This window comes from Marmota monax, unplaced genomic scaffold (assembly GCF_021218885.2).
Source record: "Marmota monax isolate L192 unplaced genomic scaffold, Marmota_monax_Labrador192_F-V1.1 WCK01_AAM20220418_F8-fsc00228, whole genome shotgun sequence".
Lineage (NCBI taxonomy): Eukaryota > Metazoa > Chordata > Mammalia > Rodentia > Sciuridae > Marmota > Marmota monax.
The window spans coordinates 2563619-2583708 of NW_026695240.1; the positions used below are offsets into that span (position 1 = coordinate 2563619).

Consider the following 20090-nt stretch of genomic DNA (forward strand, 5'->3'; position numbering starts at 1 on the left):
GATTAAACCCCAGTACTTCAGAGTGTGACTGTATTTGGAAAACAGGGTGGTTATGTTAAAGAGATGGTGATGTTAAAATGAGGCCATTGGTATGAACCTTCATCCAGCCTGACTGGTACCGTTACAAGAGGAAATTTGGACACACAGAAATACACCAGGGATACTCACATTCAGAGGAAAGACTGTATGGGCATGCAGAAAGAAAATACCCCTCTGCAAGCCAAGGGAAGCCTCAGCGTCTAGGGTTTTCAATAGTGTCCGTTTCATCTGGGTTCCAACCAAATGTCCCAGTTTCACATTAGGAAATTTATATTTGAGGTAAGCAACATTCTTTCTTCAAATATATTTTCAACTACTTTTTTTCTCAGACCTTCTGGGACTCTGATATGGATGTTAGAGCTTGTAATTGTCCCTAAAGTGCAAAGGCTTCATTTAAATTTTTTTTCAATTTATTTTTCATATCTAGAATGGGTAATTTGTGTTGATGTGTATTTACCATTTCTGTATTTACCATGGAGCACAACTTCTCAAACTTCTGGCTGTACATAGTGCAGAGATATTTCTGAATAAAGTATCCCTCTCTGAATTTGTTTCTTTTCTTAGTTCTCTTAAGTGTCTTTAATTTTCATATTTATTATTTAATGGATGCATTGTGAGGGTAGCCCAGGACCTTTATTGTGCTAGGTAAGCACTCTATTACTGAGCCACACTCAGCCTGTGAATAAATATTCTATCTCCCCACTTGCCCCTCCTCCATCTTGATATGTTGTTCAGGGTATCCTGGAACTCCTGGGCTTAAGCAGTCCTCTGTCATACCCTCCTGTGGGTGTGGGCCTACTGAGCACACCTGTGTTTCAGCTTCCAGTTCAAAAGAATGGTAGAAATGGATGTTATTCCTAGGACTAACATGAATTTCCTTCAAACAAGCTAATGTGGATACTACTGCTGCTGAATGCCCAACCAGCAAAAGCTAAACAGAAGAGTGATGTTAGTGATGTTGCCATTACTATCCATGATTGAGGAACTTACTGGCTGTCCACCCCCCCCCCCCTTTTTTCCTTCCTTTTAACCTTTTGTAGTACTGAGGATTGAGCCAGGGTGCTTCACCACTGATCTACGTCCACAACCCTTTTCATTTTGAGACAAGTTCTAGCTAAGTTGCCAAGACTGGTCTCTTTGAGTTGTAGTCCTCTTGCCTCAGCCTCCCAAGTTCGTGGAATTATGGCATGCAGCATCCCTGTGCCTGGTCTTAGTCATTGTTTCTTCTCTCTCTTTTTTTTTTGGTACTGGGGATTAAGCCCAGGGGCCCTTTACCACTAAGTTACACCCCCCCCCCTTTTTTGAGACAGGGTCTTCCTAAATTGCTTAGGCCCTCAATTAGTTGCTGATCAATTTGAACTTTTTCAAGGAGGGAGATACCAGGGATTGAACTCAGTGGCACACGAACACTGAGCCATATCCCCAACCCCATTTTGTATTTTTAATCAGAGACAGGGTCTCACTGAGTTACTTAGCTGTTGCAATCTTACAACAAAAACACTCAGGGTAACTCCAAGGAACTGGACTGCATGAAATAATCATACATGAGACAGAGACACCTTTTTCCTTGGGGTCCTGTGATGATTCCTTTGACCTTAAGGGTCTGCAGAAAGAGAGTGAGTGTGCTGAACCCTTTTATTGAGAAGCCACCCAAATGAAGCAAGGGATCAAGTTTCAGGAGGTTGAGTCTAACTTTGTGATGTCTGCTGTCAGCAGGTTGACTGACATCTAGGAAGGCCACGCACAAAGGCAAAGCAAGAGCGGGGGATTCACAAAGGGCAATTCCATGGAACATTTTATCCCAAACAGGGCAAAGGGGTAATATCACAAAGGAACAGGTGAGCATACTCAATCCAAGGGATGACACGCCTGCATCTGAAGACATGTCCTCAAACTTCAGGGACAGAGGCAATGTCCAGGTTACTATGAGATGTAGTGACAGTCAGAGCCTCTCCGCTCAGGGAAGGAGAATGCGAAATCATTCAGACTGGCTGCCCACACTTAGCACCTTACTTTGGCTGAGGCTGGCTTTGAACTTGTAATCCTCCTGCCTCAGCCTCCAGAGCCACTGGGATTACAGGTGTGCATCACCACATTGGTGTTTCTATGGAAATTATTTTTTTAATATTTATTTTTTTAGGTGTAGATGGATACAACACAATGCCTTTATTTTTATGTGGTGTGAGGATCGAATCCGGGTCCTTCCCGTGCTAGGCAAGCACTCTACCACTGAGCCACAATGCCAGCCCCTATGGAAATTATTTTAAAGCAACATAAACACAAGAATGGATCCATTTCAATAACATGTACTTATCTCACCATGCATCCCAGTAACCAAAAATAGCTAGTTTAATTGTAGACTTATAGTGCCATCAGAAAACAGATGGTTTGGGGCTGGGGATGTGGCTCAAGCGGTAGCGTGCTCACCTGGCATGCGTGCGGCCCCGGTTTGATCCTCAGCACCACATACAAACAAAGATGTGTGTCCGCCGAAAACTAAAAAATAAATATTAAAAAATTCTCTCTCTCTTAAAAAAAAAAGAAAACAGATGGTTTAAACTACAGTATAGTATGCTGTTGTTTATTCAAAAATAGGTGGGTTTGAGAAACAAAGGAGGGAATAGGTCTTATTATTACATCTCATCAGGCAAGTCCTCTTTGTCAGCCAGTAATGTTTGCTTTTCATTCCCATACCTTTGAACTTTGCTATTTTTGACATCTTAGTTTCTTCCACTAAGGGATAGGATGATTCCAATGACCTTGTTATAGAATCTGTCCTTTAGGCAAAGGAAAGATGTCAAGTATGTGTGACACCTACAGAATGTCACCTTAATTGTCAAAAAGGAAGCAGGAATATGTTAGGAACATAGAGGCATCCTTTGGGATGCTTCTGCCATTTCCATGTCCACTAATAAACATTAATGGATGCATACAGCACCTCAGAGTGGCAAAGTGAATAATTCAGACTCTTTGGTAATTCAAGTTTATGCAAACCTAACTGGTAAATATTCCAGCTGAATGTACCATGAAATATCAATGGTAGAATAGGTAGGAGGCATATGGTTGTTCACTGTAATATTCTTTCAGTTTGTCTCGCTAAAATTTCATAATAAATCCTTTAACAAAGAGGAGGAGGAGGGAATATAATTTTGAGATGCTAGCTTAATACAGGGAATATGTGTGAATCTTTTCTTTGCTCCTACTATGGAGTATTTTAATACATTTTTGGACGTTAGCCCATTTGACTGGTATGAAGTGGTATCTCAGTGTAGTTTTGCTTTTTTTTTTTTTCAAAGTACAGCTTTATAGTTTTACACAGTAGTTAGGTTCATCCTAACAACTTTATACATGCATGGAAATCAATTTTAGTTCATGATCTTCTCCTTTTCCCTCCTGTCTTCTATCCCTCTCCCATTCCTCTACTCTATTAGATTTCTTTTTCACTAGTCTATCAATGTATATTTGGTTCTTTTTTTTAAAACAAGCTCTGCCAAGTTTTATTAAAGAAAAATTTTGCATGTTTTACCTTTCACCAGTCTTCTGGCATGCTTCTAATGATATCAGAGTCACCTGGACCAATGATAGACAGCATGCACTCTGTAGTATTTTACGCATGTTGTGCCCAATTCAATATTATAGCCACTGTAGTGATGGTCACCAATTTTGGCCAATATGGCACAGTACTCTATTTCAGATTTCCTCAAAGCTGGATAGTTATTGGCAAGGAGGGCAATTTCACTTTGCCCTGTGTGATCATCTTCGGAGTCTGCTGTACCCCAGCACATACTTTCCACTTTCCATAACAAGTTGGAGCTTTATTAACTCCAGAGACTTTTTTTGTCTTCTTTGGGGCCACCATCTTACTGCCTTAGATGTGGACTACGCCCAACCAAGAGTAGCTGTCAAGATAGCTGGAGAGCTGGAAAGCTATATTTGGTTCTTTTTAATTTTTTTTAATTTGTTCTTTTTAGTTATACATGACAGTAGAGTGTATTATGACATATTATACTTTCATGGAGTATAACTAACCATTCTTGTGATTGTACATGATGGGAAGTTACTTACACTGGTCATGTGTTCATACATGTACATACGAAAATTATGTCGGACTCATTCCAGTATTTCCTATTCCCATTCCCCCTCCCTTCCTTCATTTCCCTTTATCTAATTCAGTGAACTTCTGTATTTGGTTCTTTATGTTATCTAGCCTTCCCTTCCCCTTTTCTTTATTTCACTCTAGCTTATGAGAGAAAACAATCAACCTTTGAGTCTTTGAGTTTGGCTAATTCCACTTATCATGATATCGTCCATTTCTAACTTACTGGTAAATGACATGATTTCATTCTTTTTCATGCCTGAGTAGAACTCCATTGTATACACATATACAACAATTTCTTAATCTGTTAATTTATTGATGGCATCTGGGTTGATTACATAATTTAGCTATTGTGAACTGCACTGCTGTAAGCACTGATGTGGATGTATTATGCTGATTTTAGATCTTTTGGGAAAATTCAAGGGAGTGGGACAGCTGAGTCATATGATGGTTCCATTCCTAGTTTTTTGAGCAATCTCCATACTGCTTTCAAGAGTGGTTGTACTAGTCTGCAGCCCCACAAATAAAGTACGAATATACCTTTCCCCTATGACCTTGCCAGCATTTATTATTATTCGTATTCTTAATCATGGCCGCTCATACTAGAGGGAAATGAAATCTTAGTGTAGTTTTGATCTACATGTCTCTACTTGCTAGATATATTGACCATTTTTTCATATATTTGTTAGCTATTTGTGTTTCTTCTTTTGAGAAGTTTGTTTAGTTCTCTTGCCCACTTATTGATTTGGTTATAGGTTTTTCTTTTTTGATGTTAAGCTTTTTGAGTTATTTCTCAAATATTCTGGATATTTATCCCCTATTGGATGTAGCTGGTCAATATTTTCTCCCATTATGTAGGCTCTCTCTTCATGCTTTTAATCATTTCCTTTGCTGTGCAAAAGCATTTTGGTTTGATGGCATCCTTCTTATTGATTCTTAGTTTTATTTCTTGCATTTTGGGGGTGTCTTGCATTTTCCTTATGAGCAAGATGAAACAACTTTTTAAAAGTTTTTTAAAAAACTTAACCCTGATATTCCATAATGATGATGAATCAGTAAATCCTTTCCTAAATTAATATAGATTGCATTGTGAATTTTCTGTAGATGGGTGAATTCTATACCATTTCAGAATGCCTTCCATATTATACTTTGGTGTTTCTCAAAAGGATGAATTAATGAACTTCAATGTTATATTGTTATAAATAAAACTATTCCTAAGTTTTTATGATAATAGATAAAACTGAGCTTAAAGAAAACATTCTCTAAATCTTCATATTCATTATACTTTTCAATAGTGTAAATATTATGCTGTTGAGCAAACATTGAGTCATGATTAAAGGTGTTCGCAAAGTGTCCATTCATAGTGGTTCTCACCATGGTGAATTTTCTGCTTAGTAAAATATGAAGTGTAACTAAAGATGTGGTTACTTTTCTTCTCTTCATAGGGTTATGCATCAGTATGGATTTTTTCTGTCACAGAAATGGTGGAGTCCTAGATACAGATTTCCCATACTCTTCACATTCATGTGGGTCTCTTTCTGGTATGGGAAATGATGTTAATTAAGTTCTGAGTCATGAAAAAAAAGCTCTTTGCACATTCGTTGCATTCATAGATTTTCTTACCAGTATGAGTTTCCTAGTGATGATGAAAATTTGAGCCATAAAAAAAGGTCTTTCCACATTCCTTACATTTATGGAGTAAATTTTCTCATGTTGAGCAAAATACAAAGCCCAAATGAAAATCTTCCCAGCTGGGCATGGTGGTGCATGCCTGTAATCCCATCAACTCAGGAGGCTGAGGCAGGAGGATGAGTTCAAAGCCAGCCTCAGCAAGGGCAAGACTGTAAGCAACTCAGTGAGACCCTGTCTCTAAATAAAATACAAAATAGGGCTGGGCATGTGGCTCAGTGTTTGTGAGTGCGCTTGAGTTCAATCTCTGATACTACCTCCAAAAAATGTCTTGTGCCTAGATGGGTTACAAGTCAATGTATCCTATGTGGCAAAAGTTATTGTACTGATGATCTCTTGCAGAGGGCACTCACACCAGCATATTTCGGTATTGTTAAGGAAGAGAATATAAGAATGAGAAGGAAAAATTCATGAGAGAAAAAAACATGTAAAGTTATGCTCATGATAAGTACTATGAAATTCAATGGAAAAACATGGGATATATACTTTATCTAATTTATGATTATGTTGGGATATGTGCATGTCTGCTCAGTAATTAAAATTGTAACATTTGCTAAATCTATACAAGTTGTTTGGAAACAGTATACTCTAAGATGTCATAGAAATCTTGTTTGAATCATGTCAAAAAGTATAAAAAATATAAAATTTACATAAACAGTGTCCTTAGTTCAGAGAAATGACAGGTGGATTATAGTCATATAAAATGTAACAAACTTGCATACAAAGTCAGTAGGAAAATTCCAACTATTAACATAAACTCATTGGGGCGGGGAGCTGGGTGTTGAACCCAGGAGTACTTAACCACTGAGCCACATCCCCAGCCCTCTTTCTATATTTTATTAGAGACAGGGTCTTGCTGAGTTGTTAAGTGCCTCGCTAAGTTGCTGAGACTGGCTTTGAATTCATTATCCTGCTTTGGTCTCCTGAGCCCCTGGGATTACAGCCATGCACCATTGTGCAGGCCTAACCTAAACTAATTTTTAATGGCCTGTCTCTCAAGCTGGCATATGAAGAACACATTTCATTTCTCCCATGGATTCAACATAGTTCAAAATGAAAGGAGAAAAAACAAACAAACAAACTCCGTATGTAACTTAAAACCCTGATTCAACTTAAACAGTCCATACTAATTAAAACCATACACTATTGTTTAAACAAAACTTATAGAATTGTATCACCTCAAAATTTAGTTTCTTTTCCTGTTTTTTTGGTTGTTTGTTTTGTTTTGGTAGCAGGTATTGAATTCTTGTGTGGGTGTTGCATTCTTAACCACTAAGCCACATCTGCATCTTACGTATTTTAAGAAAGGGTCTCACTAAGTTGCTGAGGCTGTTCTCTAACTTAGGGTCCTCTTGCTTTAGCCTCCTAAGTCACTGATATTACAGGCACACACTACCACAGCCAACTTTAGTATTTATTCCCAAGAGTAAAAATTTTTATTAAGTCACTGATACACACAATATATATTTAACTTTTTTACATTCTTTTTAGGTTTTGCATTTTTTGCAGTATTCTACACCACTTCAATTGAATCAAGCTTTTAATAGTATTTACATATATTTCCCCTACATGGGGAATTTTTACAGGGCTTCGAATCTGTAAAACCTGAAAACTTTCTTGTGTTTTTCACATTTACAGGGCTTTGTGCATTGTTATATATGGGCCAAATCAGGAGATTTGCACCTTTTTCTAGTCATGGTCCCTGACTATATTTTGTTCTTTCACATATATGAACAAAACCAAGATGACTAGAGACATTCCACACATCTTTCATTGATATGAGTTTTTTCCACCATTCAATCTCAAATTTTCTAGAAACTTTGTGTGGTAATGAAGCATTTACACATTCTATATTTTGAGTTATTGTCTAGTGTGAATTTTTTCATGCTTGTGAAAAGTATTGCAATGACTAAAAGCTTTCCTACATTGTTTACTTATATAGGAATACTCTACACTGAGAGTTTGTGTTGTCTGTGTTTTGTGAAGGAACTGTGATCTCAGATGTCTTTCCCACATTGATCACATATGTAGAGGTCTTCTGTAGTAAGTAATTTCATTAAAAATGGAATATATGAGCATTTTATCACCTTGTATCCATTCTTGATGTTACTCTAAAGCGTCCTTTCATTCCTCTGAATGTTATCTGGAAACAACTGAGGGACTCCCATATTCCTGACATTCATATCATTTGTATCTGGTATGAGCTCTGAAAGGAACATTAACACGTGAATGACCAATGAGGACTTCTCCAAACAAATTACTTTGACCAGCTTTTTACTCAAGGAAGTTTTCTTGTTTACCATAGAATCTATAGTACTACTGAATATTTTTCTACGTTTTGATTACCTATTTATGTTCAGAGTCTGTGTTCCATTTGATTTCTATAGAGGCCAGGTTCCTGAAGGTTTCCCACATTACATCTCTGTAGAGCTTCTTTTGGAAAGGATCCAGCAAAGCCCACTCCTCTACAGAAAAGCTCAGAGCGACATCCTCAAAGGTAACTGATTTCATTTCTGGATTCCAGGGTCCCTCAGCCTTCTCTCTACAGTTCCTCCAGGTAGTGGAGGACATAGACTGACAGAGGTTGAGCCACATAGTTCTCTCATCAGCTGAGGGAATGTCCCTAGAATGAAGGTGCCACAAAGCACCAGTATGAATTTTCTGATGTTGAGTTAGGTGTGACCCAAGAGTAAATGCTTTCCTACAGTCCTTACATTCATATGGTTTTGCACCATTATGAATTCTCTGATGTTTAATGAGATGTGATCTTTGACTAAAGGTCTTTCTGCATTCACTACATCCATAGGGCTTTTCTCCAGTATGAATTCTATAATGTCGAGTAAGGTCTGATCCACAGCTGAAGGCCTTCCCACATTCTTTACATTCATAGGATTTTTCACCAGTATGAACTCGCTTGTGGACACTAAGTTGTGAATGAAATCTAAAGGCTTTCCCACATTCCTTACATTTTAATGGTTTCTCCCCACTATGAATTCTCCTGTGACAAGTAAGACCTGATCTCAAACTAAAAGTCTTGCCGCATTCTTTACACTCATATGTTTTCTTACCAGTGTGAAAAGTTTGACATTGAGTAAGTTCCAAGTCAAGAAGAAAGGTTTTCCCACATCCTTTTTCTTCATGTAACATTTCACCACTGTGAACGACCTGATGCTGATTATGGTCTGAGGCAGAACTGAAGACCTTTCTACATTCCTTCCATTGACACAATTTCTCATTAGTATGAATTTTCAGATGTTGAGTTAGGTGTGCACGACGAGTAAAATCTTTCCCACACTGCTTACATTCATAAGGTTTTTCACCAGTGTGAATTCTCCGATGGTTATTAAGATGTGATTGCTGACTAAAGGCCTTTTTGCATTCACTGCATTCATAGGGCTTTTCACCAGTGTGAACTCTCTGGTGACGAGAAAGTTCTGAGCCACAACTGAAGGCCTTCCCACATTCCTTACATTTTAAAGGTTTCTCTCTAACATGAATTCTTTTGTGACCACGGAGACTTGAATGCAAATTAAAAGTCTTGCCACATTCTTTACATTCATATATTTTCTTCCCACTATGAACAGTTTGATGCTGAGGAAGTTCTGAATCAGGAAGAAAGGTCTTCCCACATTCCTTTTCTTCACAGAATTTCTTGGCATTGTGAATTAACGGATGTTGAGTTTGGTCTGAGGGAGCACTAAAGGATTTTCCATATTCCTCAAATTCATGTGATTTCTTACCAGTATGAATTTTTTGATGTTGAGTTAGGTGTGACTCAAGAGTAAATGCTTTCCTACAGTCCTTACATTCATATGGTTTTGCACCATTGTGAATTCTTTGATGTTTAATGAGATGTGATCTTTGACTAAAGGCTTTTCCACAGTGAGTACATTCATAGGGCTTTTCGCCTGTATGAATTCTGTGATGACGAATAAGATCTGAGCCAGAGCTAAAGGCCTTCCCACATTCTTTACATTCATAGGATTTCTCACCAGTATGAACTCGCTTGTGGACGCTAAGTTGTGAATGAAATCTAAAGGCTTTCCCACATTCCTTACATTTTAATGGTTTCTCCCCACTATGAATTCTCCTGTGACAAGACAGACCTGATCTCAAACTAAAAGTCTTGCCACATTCTTTACATTCATATGTTTTCTTATCAGTGTGAAAAGTCTGACATTGAGTAAATTCCAAGTCAGGAAGAAAGGTTTTCCCACATTCTTTTTCTTCGTATAATTTTTCACCAGTGTGAACTACCCGATGCTGTTTGTGATCTAAGGCAGAACTACAGACCTTTCCACATTTCTTCCATTGATACAATTTCTCATTAGTATGAATTTTCTGATGTCGAGTTAGGTGTGAGCCACGAGTAAAAGCTTTCCCACACTCCTGGCATTCATAAGGTTTTTCACCAGTGTGAATTCTCTGATGGTTAATAAGATGTGAATGCTGACTAAAGGACTTTCTGCATTCTTTACATTGATAGGGCTTTTCACCAGTATGAATTCTTTGATGGCGAGTAAGGTCTGAGCCACACGTGAAGGCCTTTCTACAGTCATTACACTCATAAGGTTTTTCACCAGTATGAATCCTCTGATGTCTAGTAAGGTCTGACCCATAACCAAAGGCCTTCCCACAATCCTTACACTTTAAATCTTTCTCCACAGTATGAATTTTGTTGTGACTACTAAGACTTGCACATGACCTAAAACACTTGCCACATTCTTTACATGTATACGTTTTCCTATCATGATGTATCTGAGATTGAATAAGTTCCAAGTCAGGAACAAACATCTTCTGAGATTCCTTATCATCACAGAATTTCTCACCAGTGTGAATTAACTGATGTTGACCATGTTTTGTACCAGAACTAATGGCTTTTTTATGAAAGTCTTTACATTCATGGGATTTCTCACATTTATGAATGTTCTGATGTTGAGTTAAGTGTGAAATACGAGCAAAATTTTTCCCACACTCTTTACATTCAAAAGGTTTTCCACTCATGTGAATTCTCTGATGGCTAATAAGATGTGATCGCTGACTAAAGGCCTTTCTGCATTCATGACATTCATAGGGCTTTTCACCAGTATGAATTCTCCAGTGTCGAGTAAGGTCTGAGCCACAACTAAAGGCCTTCCCACATTCTTTACATTTATATGATTTCTCACCAGTATGAATTCGTTTATGGATACTAAGTTGTGAGTGAAACCTGAAGGCCTTCCCACATTCCTTACATTTTAAAGGCTTCTCCCCACTATGAATTCTCTTGTGACCACTGAGACTGGAACGTAAACTAAAAGTTTTGCCACATTCTTTACATTCATATTTTTTCTTATCATTGTGAATAGTCTGATATTGAGTAACAGCTGAATCAGAAAGAGAGAACTTCCCACATTCCTTGTCCTCACATAGTTTCTCACTAGTGTGAATTAACTGATGTTGACGATGATCTGAGCGAGAACTAAAGGATTTCCCACATTCCTTACACTGAAGTGATTTCTCACCAATATGAACTTTCTGATGTTGACTTAGGTGTGAGCCACAAGTAAAAGTTTTCCCACATTCCTTACATTCATAAGGTTTTTCGCCAGTGTGAATTCTATGATGTTTAATAAGATGGGATGGCTGGCTAAAGGCCTTTCTGCACTCATTACATTTGTAGGGTTTTTCACCAGTATGAATCCTCTGATGTCGAGTGAGGTCTGAGCCACAAGTAAAGGCCTTTCTACAATCATTACATTCATAGGGCTTTTCACCAGTATGAATTCTCTGATGTCGAATAAGTCCTGAGCCACAACTAAATGCCTTCCCACATTCCTTACATCCATAAGACTTTTCACCAGTATGAATTCGCTTATGAAAACTAAGATGTGAATGACATCTAAATGCCTTTTCACATTCTTTACACTTAAAAGTTTTTTCCCCAGTATGAATTCTCTTATGACCAGTAAGGCTTGATTGCAAACTAAAAGCCTGGCCACATTCTTCACATTCATATGTTTTCTTACCAGTATGAACTGTCTGAAATTCTGAATCAGGAATAAATGTCTTCCCAAGATCCTTATCTTCACAGAATTTCTCATCAGTGTGAACTGTCTCATGTTGAGTGTGGTCTGAGGCAGAAATGAAGGCTTTCTCACATCCTTTAAGTTCATTCAGTCTCTCTCCTGTATTGAGTCTCTGATGTCGAGTAAAAGCCATGTGTGGGTTCACAGTAAGCATTTTTTCCTCCTGATTTTTCTGTTTTGTTTGAAACTGACTTTTGCCTTCCATATCACAACTATAACATAATCATCCAAGGTTGCAGATCAACACATTTCCATTTTTTTTTTTATTAACTTCTTGGTTTGAGTTCTGGAATGTATGTCTGCAAGATAAGAAGGTAAATAGTTTTATTCTACAAAAGAGATTAATATTCCAAAGTAGACATAGAAATAAAAACTGAAATTAAAGCACAAAGAATTCCCAAATTTTGAACCATCTGAAAAAAGGTAAATAAAAAAATGTAAAAGAAGAAATAAAACTGGAAGCATTTGATGAGACAGGAAGTTTTGTTTATATTCATCTGAGAAGTTCAATAAAAAATGATCATACAGCTGGGTATGGTGGCACATGTCTGTAATCCCAGTGACTCAGGAGGCTGAGTCATAAGGATTACAAGTTTGAGGCTACCCTCAGCAATTTAGTGAGGCTCTCAGCAACTTAATGCGAAAATTTTAAAAAAATATATTAAAGGTCTTAGAATGTAGCTCTGTGGTAATCCAATACCTATTACCTCCTCAACCGTCCCCAAAAAAAGGAAAAAAAATGTCCAGCTACCACATCAATAACAGAAAAATAAGTTAAAGATTTAAAATTGTGGTTAATTCAGTGTGATATAATCAAACTTTAGGAACCATTAGGCATTAAAAATTGTGGAATAAATAAACTTACAAGAAAAACAGCACAGTTAGGTTAGATGAAAGGTATTAAAAAATCTAGGGGCCAGGAAACACAGACGGGATAATCAGGGTAATAAACACGTGACTTATCTCATGTCTTTTGTATCTGTAGGGAAATGATTACACATACTCCTTGACATTCTTTACAAATAGCCAACAAAAGCATACCCAGCCTAGAGTGATGAAAGACAAATATGAAGGAATGTGATCATATCTTCTCATTTTTTAAATTTGTTTTTTCACATGTAAATATTTAACCTTGCTCATTTCCTTCACTGTATATCAAGTCGTTTTTGTCATACAGTCCTAACCAAAGTGCATTTGTTTACTTAGGTATTCTTAATGTTATATATTGCTCACCCATTGTAATAGCATTAACTGTTTGGTGCTTTTAATTCCTTTACCCTGATTTCCTTTTTTTTAAAAAAATATTTCTTTAGTTTTTGATGGATTTTTTATTATTTTTTTATTTTTTATTTTTTTGTGGTGCTAAGGATCAAACCCAGGGCCTTGCACGTACTAGGCGAGTGCTCTACCACTGAGCTACAATCCCAGCCCCTCCTCTGATTTTCTTTTGCTCTTCTAACCAAGGCTAATGAAAGTATCTGAGAAAACAGCTTTAAATTGAAGGTACTTTGTAAGGCACTATGATCAATATTTTGTATAATTCCAAATTTTAAAAAAGGAAATAATACAGTATCCGTTGAGTATATCAGAAGCAATCCAGTCCAGAGTTACAAGTATACCAGGCACTTAATAACACAGGGTATGCTGTATTTGTATCAATGAAGATAATTGTAGATGACAGTTCAGATAGAAAAATAGTTCAATAAATCTGTCAAAGGAACATGAGTCTGGCAAGAGTTAGGAATACGTAGAAGTCTTAATCTTCTGTGATTCATTTTTCATCTGTACTTAGGATTCAGTAAAAATGTCATCCATTTGTGGTATAAATATTTCTTAAGAGAACAGAATTTCTTGGAAACTAAGCAAGAACTTGAGCAACAGAATGAGGCAAAAGACAGTTCAGTTATAAGGTATGAGCAGTAACTCCAGGGGAAAGATAACAAACCACAGTTTCAACTACTTTTGTTTACTGAAATTATCTTTGGTGATGAGAAAATTACTGAGCTTTACAGAATTTTTATTTTCCTGTATGTTAAATAAGAATAAAATCTCTTTTTTTATCAGAGTTCTGTTGATATAGTAGGAAATAATGCACTATTTCTATAAATCACCTGAAAACAGAATAAATGCTTAACAACTAATAAATGATGATCATTATCAATATAGAAAAAAATGAGAATATGGGGAACTAGACTAGCCAGGACTTCTCTTTTTGATGGTGAGTTCTCCTGTCTTTTAGTCTTAACCTCTATTCTGCCACTTCCTGGTTATTAAGATAAAAAAACCCTTTTAGCCTATTATCCTGATTTTCAACAACCACATTTTTTTTTTTTTTTTGGTACTGGGGATTGAACTCAGGGACACTTGGCCACTTAGCCACATCCCCAGCCCTATTTTGCATTTTATTTAGAGACATGGTCTCACTGAGTTGCTTAGTGCCTTACTAAATTGCTGAGGCTGGCTTTGAACTCGTGATCCTCCTGCCTCAGCCTTCTGAACAGATGGGATTACAGGCACTACTACGCCCGGCTAGCTCTTTCTTAATGTAGAGTCTATCATGCAGAAATACATAGCCATGTTCCAGTTAAATAAAATTTAAAAAAAAGTTCTTAACCCATTAATTCCCAAGTTTTTAATTCTATGAATGTTTCAATGAATTTGACATGTGCATTAAAATAGGTTAGAAGTCATAATCTAGTTATTACATATTATATTCACATAACTATCATTTAACTATTATAATAATGCCTTTATTGCTTTATAACTTTATTAAATATTATGTAACTGCATTAAATATTATATACTATATTTTAGGTTTGTATGCATGTGCAACATCTGGGCCAATGGGCCAATGTATTATATACTCTGTTAATTCTTCTAAACCTAAAATAAAATTAGAAAATCAGTGAATGTTAGTTCAAAGAATAAATTAACTGATGAAGAAAATGTACAAGCAAGTAAAGAACATAAAATAAGAAAAATTCAAGAGATAGTAGGTAAAATTAGAACTAAGGCCACAAAACTAAAGGGCAAAGAAATTTGTAAATAAATTTTTAAAAAGATAGGAAAGAACTTGATCCCAATAATCCACAATATGATGTCACTGGAGGAAAAGTATAGCATCCATCTAACCTTTGTAATAAGAGGGGAAAACAAAAGTATAGAAATGGAGAGGTATCTGAAGTAAAGAGAAAGTTCTCTTGGAAAAGGGTTTATGTATGGATTTCAAGTCTTTATCAGAGATATTTTGTCAGGACGTAATACTCAAGCTGGATATTCTAGGGGTGCTAGTGCCTCATTAAGCAGCTGAGCTATTATCTATGATGGCTGCCTGATGATGCTTACTCACACTCACCTGGTTAAGACCCTCTTAATTCATTCCTCGAACAATCCTGAGTTCTTGCTTTTTCCTGAATAAATAGAACATGTCTGGCTGATAAAGCACAGTCCAAACCAGCAGATTAAAAAAAAAAAAAAAAAAAGACCACATGGCTAAAAGTTCCAAATCTCCAGCTGGTACTTTGGTTAATCACAATTCTAACAAAAATGATAGAGGATTTCTGAACCTTGGCAACTGCTTGCTTTACAAAACAAACCATTTCCCCAGAAAAAAGGTCAAAAAAGCCCTGTAAATATTTAAAAACAATCCACAGTAATAGCAGGAATATCTTTTTTTCTTTTTCTTTCTTTTTTTAAATTTTTTGGTGCTGTGTATTGAACCCAGGGCCTTGTGCATGCAAGGCAACCATTCTACCAACTGAGCTATTTCCCCAGCCCTATAGCAAGAATTTCTAAGTTCAAATTCTGAATCTTCCCCAGTGAGATGAGGTGGCTCTAGTTCTCCAACATCACATGTCTGTAAATATCCCTGTTTTTCAGGCCCATTCATTACCCTTCCACTAGGAGAAATCCACAGCCACATTCCTGAACATCACAACTGCTAAAAGCACAAACAAAAATATTAATGGTGAAATCTGATGCAATATTTTTGATGGAAAGGGAAAAGGTAGAAAAGTGCACTATAGGGAACTGGACATACAAGGAACAAAAAAGTAGAGTTGGCAGCCTGTGGTATGGGAGAAAATTATATATTAGTGTGACTGAAGCCAAGAGCTTTCATGATGTCAAAACTCCTATTGCTCAGTCACAACATCCAGTGACCTTCATATAATACAAGGCACTAGGATGGTAGCCTAGAGTATTATATGTCATAGGAGTCCTTTGTGATGTCACTGAGAGACTGCATCAGGCTGCAATCACTACCTCCAGATTTTTAATATGAAGAAAGCTGGGGTTTTTGTGGGCTGTTCACTTTCCTTGTGTTTTATGTAAACTACTTTTAGTTGAATTCCATTGGTTTAAATAGGAAGAACGCTTTACAGGTATGCTTCCTAACTGAATACTATTTCCTGTGGACAACGTGTAAGGTCTCGGGCTCTCTGCTAAGTAGATAACAATCGGCACAGGTTTTGTTAATACTGCTAGTTTCTCTCAGATTTCCTGGCAAGATCCCAGATCTCTATGAATTCTCTGTCTTGTCATACTTCTGACTAAAAGCCATATGTTGAAATGAATACCAACTAATGCTGAATTCCATTTTAACTAATTGAAATATCCCATTTATGGAGTAAATTAAAAATTTCATGTGCCTTCACTGTAACCACTTGGTTCCTCCTTCTAAAGCTGCAGTTTTATGATAAAGGTGTCTTCTATTCTCTTTTTAAAAATTAATTTCTTCTCTTTCAGTGCTCTGTCAGAAAATTTGGATCCAGTAGATACTGAATGCCCTGTCAGGCAATCTGGGAATACTGGTTGGAAAAAAAAAAAGAGGGACATCTAGGGAAGGCATGGGACTGTCTGACAACCATCATTTACCACCTTGGAATGAATCAGGTAATTAGTTTAAGGACCTGTGATAAAAATGTTCATATGCTTTGAAATAAATGATTACATTTTGGAAACAATTTGAGTCAAATGGGTTATGACTTTAAATTCCAAGAGTTGACCAATCCTCCTCTGGATTATTCTCTTGGTAAAGCAGCCATGAGAACAGAGCTAGAGGAAAAGAATGGAGAAATGAGAAAGGCCATTTTCTTCCTTGCAGGAAGGTTAGAGGAAGTCTGGGAAAATCCTGGCCCTATTCCAACTAGAGAGATTTTACTTAAGCACTATGGAGTTTCAATCTAATTAAAATTGCCAAAATCATTACATCAATCTAGGTATGAGATAACATCATTTTAATTTTTTGCAAGTGTTCTCTACAATTATACAAACCCAAGATCATCTCAAGGGCAACTGAATTTTCCAATTGGGAGTGCACTGTACCTGCCCACAGCAGTCCTATATACTTCCATGACAGTAACTTTTATTTCCTCCATGTCCAACAAAGTTTATTGCACCTACCAACTGATTTTCATCCAAAACATCCAAGAGGGGCCATAAATCTAAAGGTAAGATAGGCCACAATAAACTTTACCAGGATGAATGACATTTAGAGACATGACTGATATACACAGCCCAAGTAGTCTTTACTGGGGCATAAACAGACATGTGTACAAGTCTTGGCTCAACTGGACTGTCAATTCTCATTAACCTCCAAGTCCTGACACTCTCTTCTTTCTCTGCTTTCTGCCCACATCCTTGCAACCTTTTAAGACAACATATGTCTTAGAGAAAATGAGAACATGATTCTGATATTCATTCCCACTCTAAAATGAAAACAACAAAAATACCAAATAAACAATATTATGTTTGGGCAATTTGTGTGTATATGTGTATGTATGTGTTTACTTAAAAATATGGAATAATCGAACCTATATAAAATTAAATAGAATAGCTTTACAAGTCTCCATGTCTGTTCCCTCAGACTCATCAAAGGTCACTTCATGTCTAGATCAATCTTTACTCTCAAGCAGTCTGTTAAGGGCAGTTATCCTCATTTAAAAGATTAGGCAATTGGTAACTTGCTCAAATTCACTATTAAGAAATAGTTTAGGGGGCTGGGGTTATGGCTTAGTGGTAAAGTGCTCACCTACCATGCGTGAGGCATTGGGTGCGATTATCAGCACCACATAAAAATATTGTGTCCACCTACAACTGAAAAATAAACATCAAAAAAATAGTTTAGGGTTGTTGAACCCAAAGCTTGAATTTCAGAATTTCTAATTTATAAAATGGTGAAAGATGACCCAAGTAGTGCCCTTACGGAAGTAGACTCCATTCTCTGTTAAGTCTGTGTTTTGCTGATACTGAAGAAGAGTGAGGCACTGGATAACAAACTCTGGAATGAAATATATTTGTGTCTGGAAAGCAGATGGGATTTGAGAGACGTATGATATCCTTTAAAGGAGTAACTAATTCTGTTTCTGCCAGTCCTCCTGGAAACTGTGTGGAAAAAAACAAGGAGAATGTTTTAGATGCCACAGTCATACTACAAAGAAAATCAAGAAATATTCATTGCCATGAGGAGAAGGCCAGACCCTGAATGGAAGTTTATGTGAGCAAAACTGATATAAAAAAGAGGTACTAAAAGGAGGCATATAGATATAATGGCAATTCAGCTAGTAAAACAGCTGGCTATATTTTTAATAGCTTTATTGGGGTACAATTCCATACTACATAATTAGCCCATTAAGAGTGAACAATTCAATGGTTCTTAGTGTATTTTTATATATGTGCAACCATCCTAAGTCAATTTCAGAATATTGTCATCAATGCAAAAAGAAAACCTATACCTTTTTTAGCTATTATTCCTCCTGTTACCCACCTAAACTTAAATAATGAATTATCTAGCTTTTTTTCTCTATTGATAACCACCCCATAGCTTTTAACACAAATGGAATCAATACATGGACTCATGAGTGGTTTCTTTCTTTTCTTTTCTTTTTAGAGAGAGAGAGAGAGAGAGAGAGAGAGAGAGAGAGAATTTTTTAATATTTATTTTTTAGTTTTCGGCGGACATAACATCTTTTTTTTTTGTATGTGGTGCTGAGGATCGAACCCGGGCCGCACGCATGCCAGGCGAGCGCGCTACCGCTTGAGCCACATCCCCAGCCCCATGAGTGGTTTCTTTGATTTATCATGTTTTCAAGGTTCATCCAAGTTGTAGCACATCTAAATATAACTTTCTACTAATAATATTCCTGCACAGATAGACCATATTGTTTACCCATTGCTCCAGTAATGGACATTTGAGCCATTTCTAACCTTTGACTATTATGAAAAATGTGGCTATGAGCTTTATAGACAAATCACTGTGTACCTATTTTGGAATTTTCACAATGTAAATTAAGTTTTTTTGTTAAATTTATTCTAAAGTACTTTTTTTGGAGTATATTACTGGGTCAATTTCATTTGTTGATTGTTTGCTGCACATGTACAAAGACACAATTAATCCTATATCCTCAAGCTTAGCTGAACTCAGTTCTATTTATTTTAAATAATATTTTTATACCTTTATTTTATTTATTTTCATGTGATGCTGAGGATTGAACCCAGAACCTTGCATGTGCTAGGCAAGCGCTCTACCTCTGAGCCACAACCCCAGCCCCTATTTTTTTTCTCTTGTATATGTGTCTTGATTTTTTAGGATTTTCTATGTAATGTCATCTGGAAATGGAGATGATTTTTATGTGTATTCCAACCTTGATTCCTTTCTTTCTTTTTCTTGTCTACATGCTCTGGCTGAAACCTCCATAATGTTGAATAGAAGTAGCAAAAGTGGATATCCTTGTCTTGTCTCCCTGATCTTAGGGGGAAAACACTAGGCTTGCAGCATTATGATGTTAGGCATATACCTAGATGTTTTGTGTCATGTTCAGGAAATTCCCTTTTATTCCTAGTTTATAGAATGTTTTTATTATGAAAGGGTATTGGCTTTTGTTAAATGCCTTTTTTCTGTCTATTGAGAAGATTGTGTGATTTTTTTATTATTATTATATTAATAAGATGCATTACATTAATTGATTTGAGGTTAAACCAACCTTCCATTCCTGGGATATGTCTGACAATGTCATGTTGTATAATTCATTTTGTTACTGGATTTGGTTTGCTAGTACATTTAAAGACTTCTGCACCCTTATTCTTAAGAGTTATACTTTGACTCATTTTGGTATTTAGGTAGTACTGGACCCTAAAATAAGCAGGGAGCTTGACTATATTCTTCAATAACAACAGAGAAGACACTAGATGAACTCAGA

The 20090-nt window shown here is 36.6% G+C and overlaps 1 protein-coding gene and 1 long non-coding RNA gene across 2 annotated transcripts in view; one reads left to right on the plus strand and one right to left on the minus strand.

Moving 5' to 3' along the window:
- Positions 1-18836, plus strand: part of LOC131424004 (uncharacterized) — a 59158-nt gene extending 40322 nt beyond the window's left edge. The window contains exon 5 of the long non-coding RNA XR_009226346.1: positions 16639-18836. This is a non-coding gene — a long non-coding RNA (uncharacterized LOC131424004). The remainder of the gene's footprint in view (positions 1-16638) is intronic.
- On the minus strand, positions 4431-12097 carry LOC124089934 (zinc finger protein 420-like). Its single transcript, XM_046440191.2, has one exon. The coding sequence runs from the start codon at positions 12095-12097 to the stop codon at positions 8171-8173; it is 3927 nt and encodes a 1308-aa protein (XP_046296147.1). The 3' UTR covers positions 4431-8170.
- Positions 18837-20090: the final 1254 nt, after the last annotated feature.